Raw genomic sequence first — 16,298 nt, 5'->3', positions numbered from 1 at the left:
TGTGAGTGGACAGAGAGAAACATGATGTCTAAGTCAGTGGCCTCCAACCGTTTGGCACCAGGGACCGGTTTCACGGAAGACAATTTTTTCATGGCCCTGGGAGAGAGGGGGTGCAGAGGTGGAGTTCAGCCTGTGATGTGAGCGATGGGGAGCGGCTGTAAATACAGATGAAACTTCACTCACTCTCCCACCACTCACCTCCTGCTGTGTGACCTGGTTCCTAACAGGCCATGGACTGGCACAGTCTGCAGCCCGGGGTTGGAGATTGCAGGTCTAAGTGACACTCAGAAGGCCACCCGAAGCAGCCTCACCAGAGTGGCCGTGCAGCATCTTCCACAATGCAAGGATGTGGGTTAACTTTTGTGTTGGCCTTTACTCACTGCGCAGGGAGGGTTTGTTTTTCCATATTTGGAGACTCAACAGAGATTTTCTACCTGTCTGCCAATCAGTATCGTTCCTCTCAATTTCCATGATAGAGGTCTGACTCTAAATCTCTATTTCCACTGTGGCAACTCATTTTGTGACAGTCTATCATTCCCCTAAGTGGTCAGGCAAATATTCTGGAACTGTCTGGAGTTTCTGTGGATGAGGGAAGGGCAGGTTATTCTTGCTATCACTTAAATTATTGAGCTCAGAGTTACCAATGGCCAAGTGTTATCAGCTTAGAAGAGGTGAACTAATTTTTAGCAAACAGTGTGATAAAACAGGCACTAAAAAGCCCCTCCATGGGTCAGCTGCATCTTCAGGACACAGAGGCTGCTTCACAAGTGGTGTCGACTGGTCTGCACTGTGCAACTTAGCGCAGCAAAGAATCAGATTCTTGTGGTGGAGGGAGGGAGCATATGACAGGGACAGTAACAAGACGCATTTGGCCCCACGCATTTACCATTAAAAGATGTACAAACGCTGAAACATTAAATTCTATCAGTGGGTACTGTACTTCTGTCAAGTTTCTAAAGAAGTGGATAGACACCTTGAATGTGAAGCTGTTACAGCTCACGCGTAGTGTGTTAGGGCTCTTGCTACAGCGCTGCAGCCTCTTGTTGGTATCTGTGTTAGTTTGCTGGGGCTGCCATAGCAAAGCACCACAGACTGGGTGGCTTAAACAACAGAAACGTGTTTTCTCACAGTTCTGGAGGCTGTAAGTTTGAGATCAAGGTGTGGGCCAGTTGGGTTCCTTCTGAGGCCTGTAGATGGCGTCTGCTCCCTGTGTGTTCCCACGCTCTTCCCTGTGTGTGTCTGGGTCCTAATCTCTTGTAATAAGGACTCAGTCATGATGGATGGGGGTCCACCCTAGTGACCTCGAGCTAAATTAATTACCTCTTTAAAGACCCCATTTGCAAATACAGTCACATTCTGACATACTGAGGGGTTCAGATTTCAAGATAAGAATTTGGGAGCAACAGAATTCAGCCTATAATCATACCCAATTCATTCCATCTCACCTGCGGCCCCACTGGGTTTCTGGGGTGACAAATGATGGCAGAGAGCGACAGAGAAAGTGAGGAAATCTGTAATGAGTTAAATTGTGATTGCTGGACAGTGACATTAAAAAGGCGGTTACAACTTTTGAATTCTTAAGAGAAATTATGTTCTATTTCATACGCCTCTCATGAGATATTCTGCAAACCTATTTTTGGCTACTTTGCAGAGACACCAATACATTTTTGCTTCTTTGGAGACAACATTAACACAGGTACACGAACACACCTCAGAGCCCTTATAAAGGAAGAAAATATATTCCACGTCGTTTTTAAGCCTCCGTGTGATGTCAGACAAAGGAGTGGTGAGAGGTGCTGGGTTCCAGGACAACCGGCACTTGGGCAACAACTGAAGGGTGGAATGAAGTAGGTTGGGAAGGAAGCGAAACCACGGGGCAGTGAGCAGGGCGCCTCACCTCTCTGCATGGAGGTGCGGCTCTTATGGAGACCCCGTACCCACGTGGCTAACAAGGTTAGACATCTCTGGCTCAGGCACCGTGGAAAAGCTCTTTCCACTTGTATTTCCAACAGCCCTGGGAGATGGGTATTATCTCACTCCCACAGGCACAGAGCAGTTAGGTAACTTCTCCCAAGTCATGCAATTAGTGGCGGAGTTAGGATTCCAGCCCAAGCAGAATAGTGCCAGAGCCTGCACAGATGTTAGAGTGCAATCAAGAATTTTCAAGTTAGTTAACAAGCTGTAAATCCTTGACAGGGTAAGTCCAGGTGGTCCTTTACAAGGGTCTTGGCGTCTGTATTCAGAAGGAATAATATTATAGGAGAGAGAAACTGAGAACAAGGAACCAGCCAGTGAAGGTGCAGCTCTTGGGGCTGAGGAAGGGGCCTGAATGAGTGGCGGGTGGGGGAAGGACCTGAGGACCAGCGAGTGCCCTGAGGTAGAGAAAGAGTGAAAAACAGCCAGTGACAAATGGCCCTGCCTGGTCAGCACAGAGCAGCTAGGCAAGCAGCTGCGGCTGGAGACAAACTCCTGGCTGCGTTTCAGACCTTGGTCCCTACGGATGAGGACCTGTCCTAGGGCCACAGAGAATGGAACCAAGGCTGGAGTGCGTTTTAAAGCATGTAAGTAAATAGACAGAAGGTGGACTCATGGAAACTAATGGATTTTCGGAAAAGATACCCAAGACTGAGACTGGAAGAAAAAACATTGGAGAAAACTGATATTCTGTGAGCCCAGCTGTGCCTTTGGGTCCTTGGGGCTTTGGAAAAATCCCAAGTCTCAGTTCAATCATGTACAAAATAGGGCAAAAACATATGCCCAACCTCCTTGGAAAAGAGCACATAACAGACTGCCAGCGGCTGCAAATAACGGATTTTACTTCTAAAGAGAGGGGACACGAACAGCTCTGTTACCCAAGAACACAGGAAGACACAGGATGATGCAAGAAAGAATGACGAAAGCCAAGAGACTCAGATGAAGGAACACCCAGGGGAAACTGGATCTCACCAGATCCCTAATCACGCTGGAGCAGCTTCTACCTAGGGAGGAGGGAAGTACAACAACTTGGCGCCAGGAGGAAATCAGTGTGCGTGTACCGGGGCTGCAGGCAGGAGCCCTCACGCAGCGGCTATCTCAGGATCGTGATCATCTCAGAACGGCCCCCACTGACCCCCCGACGCCTGCAGGGATGACTTAGACCTCACGGATGAGAACGGAGACACTGAGTGGCGGCAGTTTCTGTGCAGTGGGGGACCCAGCACGCACAGCTGTCCTGTCTGGGGACAAGGTACATGTTCCAGGAGCTTTGCTAGTTTTGCTGTAAGAAGTAAAAGCACTCAGAGAGAAGTGTACTGTTGGATGGAAACAGAACCCCTCCCAGGTTTTCATTTTGACACTTGCAGCACGAATGCCATGGCTCTGCGTGCGGGTCCCGGTCTGCAGGTGCAGGGTCCTGCCCTGCTGTCTGGGCAGGGCTTCCTCACACTGAGGCTTTGCTTCGGCCTCAGGCCTGGCGACTTTCTCACTGGCAAAGGAAAGGAGTCATACCTACTGCACAGACGGCCGCAGAGGGACTGGCCACACGTGGCACTGCCTGGCCTGTGGGGGCTCAGGAAAGGCTCCGGCCCTCGCCCTAGCAGTTCCCAAAGGCCCAACCAAAAGTAACTAGTCTTGAATCCTCGGGTCCTGGTGCACCTCCCGGTCTCATTTCCTGCTACTCCCTGACTGGCCTGCACCGGCCCCTCAAGGAAACACTTTGTACTATTCACACCAATTCCCACGCCCGCACTTCTGCTCACACTGATCCCTGTGTCTAGCCGGCCGGCAGCTCCAGCCCTTGCCCAGCCACTCCGCCTCCTGGGCTGGGACCCACAGCCCACCACACAGCCCTGCACAATCACAGAGTGTCCCCAGGTCGCCTGCCTCCCTCTGCAGGACTCCAGGGTGAGCAGCTGAAGGCTCTGCATGCACTTTGTAAATAAAACTTCCAGTAGACAAAGGGATGGGCCAAGTGGGCAAGCAGCAGAGGCTGAATTAGGGCCTGGGTGAGGGAGGGGACCAGGGAAGTTCTGCTCCACGGCCTCTGCTAGTTTGTTTAAATGAACACACTGGAGAGGAGCCCAGACAGATGCCTTGCCTCTCCCCCACTTAATAGTGTACTTTAGTTAGAGGATTAAAGCCCATGCCCTGGACACACACACCCACTCACACCCACAGATTCACACTCACCCACACACACCACACACTCTTGCGTCCCCAACGCATCCCCACAAACAATACTCTCACGGCCCCCACTCACCTGGACAAAGGTGGGCTCCAACCCCTGCCAGGAAAGGCTGGCATCTGCCAGGCCCTAAGCTGGGCTCCAGCTGGCCTGTGACAACCGCTGCCCGGGGATGGGTCCCGGCAGGTGGGCACCCGGGCAAAGGCTTTAGTAACATGCCCTTTGGCTGAGAGTCCAACTGAAAACGTCTAGGCCGATTGCATCTATTTGTGCTAGGTGTCTCCGTTCAGGGATCGCACAAGGGCAACATATTTAAAACAGAATTCGACATTTCCCTGACCCCCTGGAGAAAGCCCTGGTGCCCTTCCAGTGTTCCCATACATTCGCTCCTTCAAGTCATCATCTCAGGGAACAGCACTACTTTTGTAAGACAGACCTGCGGACACCTCCCATATGTCCCCCCCATTTCAAATCTATCAACAAGTCCCGTCAGTTCTCCTCCAAAATGTCACAGACTCTGTCCATTTCTCCCCCATCCAGAGCACCTGCCTTCCACAGAGCTGCCTTCATCTCTCTCCCGGACGTGGCATCACCTACCCCACCTGAGCACTTCACTCCACCTGGATCTTGATCCTCCAAACTGTTTTATTCCACAAGGCAGCAGATCCCTCAATTTAAATCCCTGCAGGGGTCCCCAGTGAGTTAGGATGCACTTGACTCCACAAACTGGCCTTTGCTTGTCTCCTTAGAAGTGCTGAGCCCTGACACCCCCCACACTCCTCCTCTCACCTCCCCACCTCCCAGGGAACCGACTTGCTAAGGGAGGCCTCTCCTGACCTTGCCTGCTCCCTGCACAAACTGCCCCTCCTGCTGTTCTACCCCAAGTCCTTTTTCTTCTCTGTTTTCACACTAACAGACAATAACAATGCTTATCTTTAACCGTGTGTATTTATCGACTTTATTACTATTGCTTGAAGCATTACACAAAAAAAAAGACTTAGACTCTACTGGGGAAAAAAACTAAGTTCAATAATAAAAATTTGATTAGCAATGTGTATGAGTTTCATGTTAGATATCTATGGAAATATTCTTAGTTTATTTGATCATTCATACTTCTAAAATGCTTTAGAAAGATCACCCCGATTAAAAGATTGTAACACTCGAAGTATTTTAAACCTTCACAGAAGCCCAAGAATTCCTGGAGTTCCCTGGCTGTGAACCCTTCACATGCTCATCTGAGTTACAGGAGAAAGCAGCTGGCTACTGCTGGTCTATGGGGTGCACAGAATTCAAGATTCCCCGGCACCTGGGAAACGCTTTGGAGGCATGGAGGACCCGGCCACATCCTCCTTCTCCATAAGCATCAGGCAAATGCCTAATTGTTTTCAGGGTAAATCCAGAAATCCTTACTGCCTTAGTACATAACTGTGAGACAGTGACTGCTCTGAATTTTCTCCTACCTGGCTAAAATTAATGGGTTGCCACAAACCTAAGGCCTGGAGTACGCATGAGATGAGACCAGCAATTTCAGCCTACTAGGAGGACCACCTTTTTCCAGGTGACCACAGAATAGATCTCCCTTCAGCTGCCCTCTGACGTGACTCAGGGCCCAGGTGTCCCAGAGCCTTGGAGGCAGGTGTAGGTGGCTGCTTGCTGGGGGGGTGAGCAAGGTAAGGACAAGTTCCCCAGCTCTGAGCAACCTCGAGGCAGCCGCAGACCCACCAAGTGGCCTTGGGAACACTCACCAGAAATGCAACACTTTGTTTTCCCTGAGAGCACTTCTGTGACGGCAGTGCTTTCCTGGCGCTCTGAACCCTCTGTCCTGTCTTCCCCTCAACGTAAGCAGGCGTGGCGTCACCCCAGGAGGCTCTGCGGGCTGAACAGCAAGCACAGCCTCCTGCCACAGGTTTCTTAGATATTGTATTAACACAGGGCGAGGCAGGCAGGTTTGGGAATTTGAGCTTTATTGATAGGTTAATTCCTGTGCATTCACTTTCACCTGCTGCATTTGCCTCATCTGTGAATGGGGATAATGACGGTACCAAATTCTTAACAGCGTTCTGTGGATTCAATGAGTTTATATATTCTGAAGCACCTAGCACATAACTAAGGCCACATACGTTTTCTCAAATTAATTAGCAGATGAGCTCAAGTGGTTCTTTCCACTCAGCTATAACTGAGTGTCTGGGTCTTTTCTCTGTGAGGCTTGAGCTGGGAGGCCTGCAGCTGAGACAGTAGCCTGCCACATCCCAGCTCTGAGGAGAGGTCACTAGAGATACCCTGAAGCCTGGAGGAGGAGGTGGCCCTTAGCATGCATGTGGCTCTGTTCAAGAAGGTCCCTGCTCTGGCCAGGCGAGAGCTACACCAGGAATCTGGCTTCTCTCTCACTAGAACTGAGGGTGTCCACAATTTTTGGGGGGTCTGGAACTAAGAAAGCAAAACTGTGCTGGAGGTGGTCCATTTGTAAACGATGAAATGTCCTTTGTGAGATGTGTACTTAACAGTTGGAAGAATGGCCGCACTAGGTTGAATGACTGAAATTACTGCAGAACAACCTTCACAACAGACCCACAACATTTCTGGTCATGTTTTCTAACCAACTATGCAAGAAATATGTGTTAAAATAGCCTCATTTGTATGCTGCAAGTACAATTTTTTAGCCAAACATAAACCTCTTTATAAAACTGGGATAAACCTAAACACTGCTCTTATCTGTGAAAGAGAAGCTCTCTCTGGTTCTGCTAAATCCCTCATACTGAGGTCTAAACAGTGAGATTGCCCTGTATAAGAAACGGTGTCTCATTCATTCCATTATCATTCATTCCTCCACAAACACGTGTTAAGTTCCTCCTCCACCAGGCACTAGTACTATATGGCACTCCACAGGAGTTCACACATGGATCATACATGAGTGTCACACATGTATCATACATGATTGCCACAGTAATTTTCCAAAGATACTCAGTGGGAGAACACGGAACTTTGGGAAATCAATTGCAGTTTGCAAAATGCTCCTACCACACCTAGAGGACCAAGAGCCGAAGCAGGGAGGCAGCATGTTGGTGCAAGGCAGAGGCTCCCAGGGAGATGTGTGGGAGGCAGCCGGTCTTCAGCGACTGAGGAAGTGAGGGAGGGTGTGGGTGCTTGCCTCGGGGAGCCCAGCCAGAGCAGACAGAGGTGAGAGCAGTAGCGTGTAAGTCAGACTCCATGTCTCCAACCTTGGGAACGAGGCTCCTTCTAAATTAAGTCAGGACAAGGGAGCTCTGTAAGACATATGTCCCCAAGGAAAAGAACAAAGCTGATGTACTAGAAATCCTGAGATGAGTAACTGTTACGCATGCTTTTTTAATAGACTGGTTGCTAATTGCATCTTATGTAGCAAAATGGGTTGACGCTTCATTTTCATATATATAGTGTCAGGGAGGAAGTAATAGAGGGAACTGCTCCTCCCATCGTTAGTGGGAATAAAATTGCTATATTTTTTTCTAGAGAACAGTTTGAAAATTTGTATTAAAAGATTTATGTTTTATCCAGTTCCTGGGATTTATTGAAAGGGCTTGCATCACCATGTTACCACAGAGGGAAAAAATGGAAATAACAGGAATCTTTGTTAGAAACTATATAAAGACAGGATCACCACATGATGGAATGTGATGTATCACAAAGTTTCAGAACAATATTTAATGGCATGGGAAAATATTTTCAATACTGTATATTATAAATTACAAAGCTACTTACGAAACAGTTTTCAGAGAATGAGACCACAAGAAAACTATAGGAAACTATGTGCATATAAACGCAGATATACACACATGTATTCATGTGTGTCTACACACAGAGACACATATACACGACACACACCAAAATGTTAACATTGGTTCTCTTCGGTCTTGATGTTTTCATAACCATATTCCATATTTTGTGATTTTCCATGTTTTACAAATTTTTAAATCATATTTTAATTCTTTCCAATAAAAAATAAGTGTTACCTTAAAAATTTCAAGAGTCAGCCAATGTATCTGTTGGTTTTATGAAAGAAGTTTTTAACTAGACACTGGTATATGTATGTATAGATATATGTGCTTGTACGTATACACAAACACATCTCAGTGTCTAGTTAAAAATTTCCAGATATAGATGTATAATTTCCTTCAAATATATTACCCACAAATCAAACATGTATAACATAAATAATTTTCTTCAAGTTACCTATTATACTAAAATAGATGCTATTGAATGCTATCCGCTGATGACCAAGCAAAAATGTGACAATGCCACCCCCAAGTGGCCATTCAAGGAATACACGTATTTATTAGGCAATGTTGGAAGCAGAGCTCTGGCGATGGCTTTTACAGCAGATCATACTTTATAAGCATGCTCTTGAGGATCCAATGGTAAATGTTTGCCACTCTCTCTGGGCTTTGCTCTGAGCAACTGATGAAATTTAGCTTCAGACCCAGTAAATGAATGACCCACTGAGGGTAGACAGTTCTTCAAAACCAACAGTGTGATTTAGTGCCAGGCAAGTGCCTTTGGCTTTTTGCCAGACATTTTGGGAACAAATAGCATCCAGGGCTTACATTCCTTTGGCTTCTTTTGAATCACCTATGTAAAGAATTCCATCTGGCTCAATTGTGTGTATCTCTGAATACTAATTTAAAGGATTTCTGGAGAATGGTGAGGATTTTCCACAAAAAATCCTATTCACTATGGTTAACTATGATTTATTGTATATTTTCAAAAAGCTCCAAGAGAGGATTTTGAATGTTCACAACACAAAGAAATGATGAATGTTTGAGGTGATGGGTATGGTAATCACCCTGATTTGATCATTACACATGGTATACACATATCAAACTAGCACTCTGTATCTCAAACATATGTACAATTATTATGTATCAACTAAAAATAAAAGGGAAAAAATTTTAAAAATCCTATTCAAGTACAATAATTTCCATGGAGTTACTTTTTATGAGATGGTAATTGTACTTTTGCAAACATTTGTAGATATTTGTCTTAGGTTAAAAGGACACTACATAAACCCTAATTTGTTCTATGCTTCCATGTTTCATTTTTTTAAATTAGGTCCAAAGTAAAAAAAAAAATTTAAAGATGCAATTTTATTCGAGAAACTTATCAAATTTTTATATTTCTCCAATGGCTGGTATCACAAGTAATATCATAATAGACACCTCTGTGTATGAAGCTTCGTCCATATGCCTAGTTATTTCCTTCAGACAGATACTACGTGGGAATTACTAGATCAAAGCATATTGTTGCTTTTACACGGCTTGACAGGTGTGGCCCAGAGCTGATCAGAAAGGCATAGCCACAGAAGCCCTCGATAATGGGGTGAGGGCATCAGATCACCGTCCATGGAGTGATTTATATTCCACCAGTAATGTGTATCGCCATTTCACCATCTTCCCAAAATCAATAGGTAGAAATGCTATCGCATCATAGCCATAGCTCTATCCCATTAAAATTCATAACACTTGGAAGTGGAACTATTTCCACTTTCCAAATGTTGTATATGACTGAAAAGGAAAACTCATTACCAACTTAGCAACTCATTAGCTGACTTCCTCTGCATAAACAGCCAATAATTACTCTGCTTCTCACCTCTCTCCAGCTTCCTTCTGGGCATGACATTCTGAGGAGAGTAGTAAGAAGGCCAGCCTATATCTAATAATGCTGTATCCCTCCAATTTTCAAATGTGGTGGATTAAACAAGGATATTCCTCAGACCCAAGCTCAAATTCCTGTTGTCCTCTCACTAGCTGTGTGACTTTGGGCTGCTTTCCAAACACCTCTGAGCCTTACTCTCCTGTTAGTGGTCACAGTGTCACCTGGCTGACAGGGCTGTTTGAGGACTGAAGGATTCCATGTCTGTGAAGTTGCCTGGTACACAGAGCTCAGTAAGAGGCCCCCCTCCTGCCTCTTCCCCTTCTAAACACCAGGCCTAACTCCCCAGCCCATTCAGGCAATAATGCGCCAGACAAGAACACCACATTGTCTTCTAGAATTAGAGCTGCATATTTTGTGATATACCTTTCAGGCTTTGGACCTAGCTACAGTCTCTCAGTGATGAAAACCAAGGACCACTGTCCAATGAGGACTGTGGGTATTTTTATTCTATGAACAGAACACAGGGACCCTCACAATAGCCACATCCAATCATTCCTCCCATGACCCCCTAGGATCATCCAACACCTTCGACTCTCCACACTCGCTTTCTGTGCTCAGTCTCTCTCTGTGCCCCTGCTTTTCCACAGAAGGATGACTAAGGACTTATTCTCAACCCTGGCAACGTTTTTCAGCTTTTCAACATACTTCTCTTTATTGAGAAGGCATCGTCCAAGGACACCGATGTTCACAACTCATGTCTCCATCCATGAGCAAAACATGTTCCAGGTCAATGTAAGGAAAAGCCAAGCATGAGGAATGGCATGAAATGCCAATATGTATGTTATAGGCTCACTCATCACACAGCTCCTTATGGGATTGGTACAAGAAAAATCAAGTCCTACTGTCAAATAGGTTCAGGACACAGTGTGTCAAAGTGTTCCTCAGAACTGTGGTCCCCAATCCCCAGATCAAGGACCAGTACCAGTCCATGGCATGTTGGGGACTGGGCTGTAGAGCTCCACCAGCCCCAACTCCCACTGCAATCCATGAAAAAATTGTCTTCCATGAAACTGAGGAACTGGTGGGGCACACAGCAGGAGGTGAGGAGTGGGCAAGGGAGCAAAGCTTCATCTGTATTTACAGCAGCTCCCCATTGCTCACATCACTGCCTGAACTCCGCCTCCCACCCTCCACTCCACCCCAGTCTGTGGAAAAACTGTCTTCCATGAAACCCATCCCTGGCGACAAAAAGGCTGGGGACCACTACCTCAGAACATACAGGAAACACAGCCTCTGAAGGTGACAGTATCAATGTTATTTTCTACTATGATTATTTCTTTTAAATATAAAGTTTATTGTGAAAAATTGTAGCAAGATAGAGAAATTCCAATAATGTCTACCTACATGCATGGGTTTTTTTGTTTTTTGTTTTTTTAAAAAAACTTGGCTTTCAGGCTTTTTTTATTAATTTAAAAATATTTTTTGAAGCATACTTAGACCCACCATGGAAACTTTGAAAAGCTATAAAGAAGCCTTTCTTGCTGGCCAATTTATTGATTTACTCAAGGACAATGAATAATTCAGAATTTTAAAAAATAACTAATGGTCATTTTAAATTAGAAATGCTAAAAATTAACCCCAGCGTTGGAATGTTATCAAAGCATGTGAGAAACAGTCTGTTAAAACATCCAAAAAACACAACTGCAACCAAAAAAAAAAAAAAAAAGAATCCTCTTAGATTTTTAAATACAATCTTGATAAAATAAATGCTCCCTATCTGACATTATCTGGGTCACTATTCCAAAGATGCTCTTGAGCTTTAACCAAATAAATAAGTACAAATAACAAACTGACATGGACCTAGGGCAGCCAAGGGACAGAATGTACCTGATATTTCTGTGGGTGGATCTCAAGGTGAAAAATGCCCAAGACACACACGATGCAATCCTCAAACCCATCCTCCTAACAATCCTGCTGCATGGCCCTTGGACGAGGACGGGCCGCTGCGTCTGTCCCGCACCGTCCCTGTGCCCCGCACCCGCGCTCACCGCATGGTGTAGAGCAGCGTGCCGTCGTCCTCCAGCCGCAGCAGCTTGTTGGGCGTGGTCATGTTGTGCGCGATGGACTTCTTCCCGTTGTGGAAGAACGTGTCTGGGGTCCAGATCTTGCTGGCAAGAAGGTTGTTGAGCGGGAGGCGCTGCATGGGCCCCTTAAACCGAAGCCTTTCATCTTTCCAGCTTTGTCGGAAAAACACATCTATGGTATATTCCTAATGCAAAGGAAGGCAACGAGGTGACGTCAGAGTACAAGAGTTCTTAGCAGTTCCTTTCAGCGTTTATTTAGAATTGTCTGCGTGGGGCTGTGCCCTGGGACCTACCATTTCCGTGTCGGACACCGGGCCGAAGCTGGTGACGTAGATGTCCGTCCTCACCTGAGTGATTCGCTCTGAAACACAGACACAGGTTCCTCGGCTCGCACCGACTCACCCTGCGCTGTCCTAACCGCCCTGTATTCTCAGTCTATTAACTGATTTCACTCTTTGCAACCAGGGGGCTTTTACAATGTGTTTGGTAAATTTGGAGGACTCGACAAATACCAAATGAAGCCAAGCTGTTCCAAACTATAACATGAAATAAAATACCCATCATATAAAGAAAGCAGCTTGGCTGTCATGGTACTTCTGTCCCCTGGGGAGCAGTCCTGAATATATGCTGGCTGAGGCCTGGCTGTGGGCATTGGGTGGTTTCACAAACATCTGAGCTTGGGTTTCCTCCTCTCTAAACCCAGAGCAATAATGCCAGCATGCCAGTGCACAACCCCGCCTTCCCCATACATAGTGGCTTTAAAAAGAGTTGGACAATTTTGAATGAGGATTACTGACTCACAGGAATTTCCCATCAAAACTGGAGGCACTGGGTGATCTCCACGAAGGGACATAAAAGAAAGTGCCCACAAATGTGCCCTGAGACAGGGATGGCCCACTTCTCCTTACATGGCATTTTGAATTGTTAGAAATTCCTATTGTGGGATACTAGTGGTTCATTTAAAATTACTTGGAAATATATACAATGATAAAAGCAGCTTATAATATTGGGGGAAATTTGTATGTTCCCAAGGCACCCCTGAGCCCTGAAACCTCCTGTGGTCATGAGCAGGACCCACACTCAGAGTGCACTGTAGTCCACATTAAATAATCCCAAGCCACTCCACAGTATTGCCATGGGCTCAGAGGCTCCTTGGGGTCACATCTCGTTGTGTGATGGTCATCTATTTGCATGGTGTGTATTTGTTCATGGGCAAGTGTTCGTGTGATGCTGGGTATTGCATGATGCACTGTGCCCATCTTCCCACTGAGATGCCAGCTCCAGTTGGGCACCCCTTAGGCCCTCTGTGCTACCCTCCCACCCTGCACAACTGAAGGCAGGAGGACGAGAGGATGCCACAAGAATTGACAGCAGCTCAGTGGATTCCTAGGTGCTTTGATCCTTCTGGGTGTTGGGACCAGGCTGCTAGACACAGAAGCCTGGGTACATAATTCAGAGGGCAGAGTAAGATGCTGTCAAGGAGCCTGTGCGGACTTTTCTTGTCCATAAGGCAGAGGAATGGCAATTAATGCTTTAAGTGAATCTCCCTGTTAAAAATGCAAATACTGGACAAGAACTAAACTTTTTCCTCCAAGAATGTGTTTGCTGGAAGGTTTTTACCTCACCTAATACAGCAAGTTCAAACTCACCACATCTAAACTGGTTACAGCCACGGGCATTGTACGTGCCTAGAAACTGCACACAGTTCTCAGCATACAATTAAGCCATGTCTGTTGTGCCCTGAAAGCACAATCTACTATCAGTTATTTTCTATCAACTCATGCAGAGTCAAAGTAAGTACTATGACTTTTGCCACAGTGAAAAATTAAACATAATAACCTATAAAGATGTGAAGAACAATTGCATTCAGTGGATTTCTGAAAAGGACTTGCATAGATATGAGAGTATGCCATTGCTTGTATATTATTTCAGCTTTAATAACACCTAAGAGCTGATTCCTCCTTAAGGGAACCGGAATGGAGGTTAAGATTATCTGGGAAGAAGGGAGTTTGCAGGGACGCTTCCCCCAGCTTCTCCTGTCTGGAAAAATGGTAACGAAGGATGCAGGATCCTTGGCAAGGGTAGAGCAACCATTAACTCAAAATCCTGGCAGGGGAGCTCTTTTAGGAATTGCTTGAGTCACAGCACACACAAGCTTGAGAGGGGGCTTAAGCTTTCCCTGGGTCCTCACTGGTGTTAGCTGAGGAGAGCACACTCACCTCCTAGCCCAGGCCGGAGTCTGTTGTCATAGCCGTCCAAGAGCCCATCCAAGATCCTCGTAAATATTGTGATGTTATCATTGGTCTCATCTTTTCCAGAACTGGTTGGCATTTGTGAAAAGCTTTTTAAAAGAGAAAGAAAAGAAAGAGTTAAAACATATTATTTCTTACAAATTCTTCTCAAGATATAGAAAACAGGGAATCACATGGGGACCCATCTCGCAGGGAGGGCATCTGAGAAGGGGTCTCTCGCACTGCCTAGGTCATTGTTCTGCATGGATAAGCTTCAGTTCTCGAATATCCAGAGATGTTCTGCTCTGGGCTGGTTGTCCATCAACCAAACATGATGCTCAAAAATCTATGACTCTGTGATTCTGAGGAGCTTTTTATGTCAAAGTTTTAGCCATTTTTAAAACAAAATTAGCCACTGCACATGGACTAGCAGAGCCTAATTCACTCATAGAAGATTTCAGAAGTTTGGTTTAAACACAGAAAAACTGAGTTCACATATGATTAGTGAGTCACTGACAATGGGTGCTAGGACTTGGAGGGGGATGTTGAAAAACTTTACCTAAGTTGAAAGACAACGTTGCTATGCCCAAATCTTACTGCATCCTTAGTTGGATTGGGAACGTTTGCACTGTGAATAATATACCAGGATTAGAGCGTGCAGTGACAGAAATGATCGAGTCTGTGTCATCTCTTTGGTCTCCCACACCAAGCTGCTGGCATGTTCTGTGTGACCTAACACGTCTCACAGTAAAACCCCGGAGAACAGTGGGCTGAACCTCAGGGAAGACACAGAACATTTCTGGCTTGTTCAATGGAGTGATGTTATCCAGGCTCCAAAAGCTTCTGTGGATGCAGCAGAGAGAAACCAGAAACAGCCCCAAGCAGACACAAGAGGACATTATTTGGAGGGAAGGAAAGTCCACAAGTCCAGAAGACAGTGACACACCTGGAGAGCATGGACCCCACCTCAGGTCTCTACAGCTGCTTCCAGATGTGCAAACAGCAAGACATTCTGAATTATTGAGCATTTGACCTGCAAACTTGGCTTGGCTCCAAGGGGGACTTACAGAGCTGACAGCTAGCCAAGGCTCCCAAGGAGTCAGCACCCGTGGCACTTGGAAAAAGAACTCGTGATTCCTGGTATCTTCCTGAAGTGCTTGGCTGGGGAGCCCTAGCTCTGCTGAAAGCATTTTCTTTCCCATGGATAGGGTGAAATCAGAGCTGAGAGCTGCCATCCTTGGAGAGATGCTGAGGTTAGAATCAATGTGTGCCTGCCCTACCCAGTTCTTGAAAATCAGTCATTTTCATTGAATGCATCTAACAGATCAATTCTGTACTGGCCCTAAAGCTATTCCCTTTTGAATGAGAGAGTATACAGTTCTTTTGATCTAATTTTCACATCACCATTACAGTGTATATAGTCGAAGCTCTAAGGAGCTGAAATTCAATCCTGTTAGTATGGAGCCCACAGACACATACCTGTTATACTCTGCGATTTTAGTATTTAAAAATATTAAATTCCCCTTTTCTCTAATATCCACGGTGGTTTCACACTTCAGAAAGACAAAGCGCTAAGCCTAGCACAGCTAATACCAAGTTGGACAGCCTTGATATCTTCTTCCAGGTTTGTGCAAAGAAAGGAAGTTACATTTTGTACTTGCCCGGCTGCGTAACTACTGGTCAAACCAAATCTAGCCTCACGGTCCACTTCTCATGGAGTTCACAACTCATCAGTTTGATGATTCAATTTTAGACTATGTCCAGGTGCCCAATTTTTGGAAGGTCCTTGCTACCTCCTTTAACTTACAAATTGAAGTGAGAAAGTATACACTAGTAATAAAAGCATCTCTTAATGTTTCAAGAAAACTTTTCTAAGCTATTGCATTATCTGTGGTGAAAATGTTCTTAAATTACGTTAGATCTGAATGAGGACAAAGACTTGACTGCATTATTGACCATTCCGAGAGCGTGAGCGCTGTGTGGGCACTGTCTTCCTGGGCTCTCTCCAGAAGCAGAGATGAGGGCACACTGCTCCTCCAGCTTCAGGGAAACACCACCCCACTTGTTTCTGAGTCTTAATTCCCAAATCACTTTCAATATCAATAGGATAGGACAAAGTGGCTAAGAGTGCTAAAGCTCAGCTGCCATTTCTTGGCCAAAATTAAAAAAAAAAAAAAGTTTAAATATGTCTAC

At 45.6% G+C, this 16,298-nt stretch overlaps 1 protein-coding gene across 2 annotated transcripts in view; it reads right to left on the bottom strand.

Annotated features, from left to right (window-relative positions):
- GABRA5 (gamma-aminobutyric acid type A receptor subunit alpha5) overlaps positions 1-16,298 on the bottom strand; it is a 70,192-nt gene that overhangs the window by 40,735 nt on the left and 13,159 nt on the right. For both annotated transcript variants that reach the window (XM_045561813.1, XM_045561812.1), the window contains exons 4-6: positions 14,094-14,215; positions 12,168-12,235; positions 11,839-12,059 (exon numbers count right to left, since the gene is read on the bottom strand). In XM_045561813.1, the coding sequence (XP_045417769.1) occupies positions 11,839-12,059; positions 12,168-12,235; positions 14,094-14,215 (411 nt within the window). The remainder of the gene's footprint in view (positions 1-11,838; positions 12,060-12,167; positions 12,236-14,093; positions 14,216-16,298) is intronic.

The sequence above is a fragment of the Lemur catta genome, chromosome 9 (genome assembly GCF_020740605.2).
Source record: "Lemur catta isolate mLemCat1 chromosome 9, mLemCat1.pri, whole genome shotgun sequence".
Taxonomy (NCBI): domain Eukaryota; kingdom Metazoa; phylum Chordata; class Mammalia; order Primates; family Lemuridae; genus Lemur; species Lemur catta.
The sequence above is the reverse complement of the archived record's forward strand: the minus strand, read 5'-3'. Positions and strand labels throughout refer to the sequence as shown.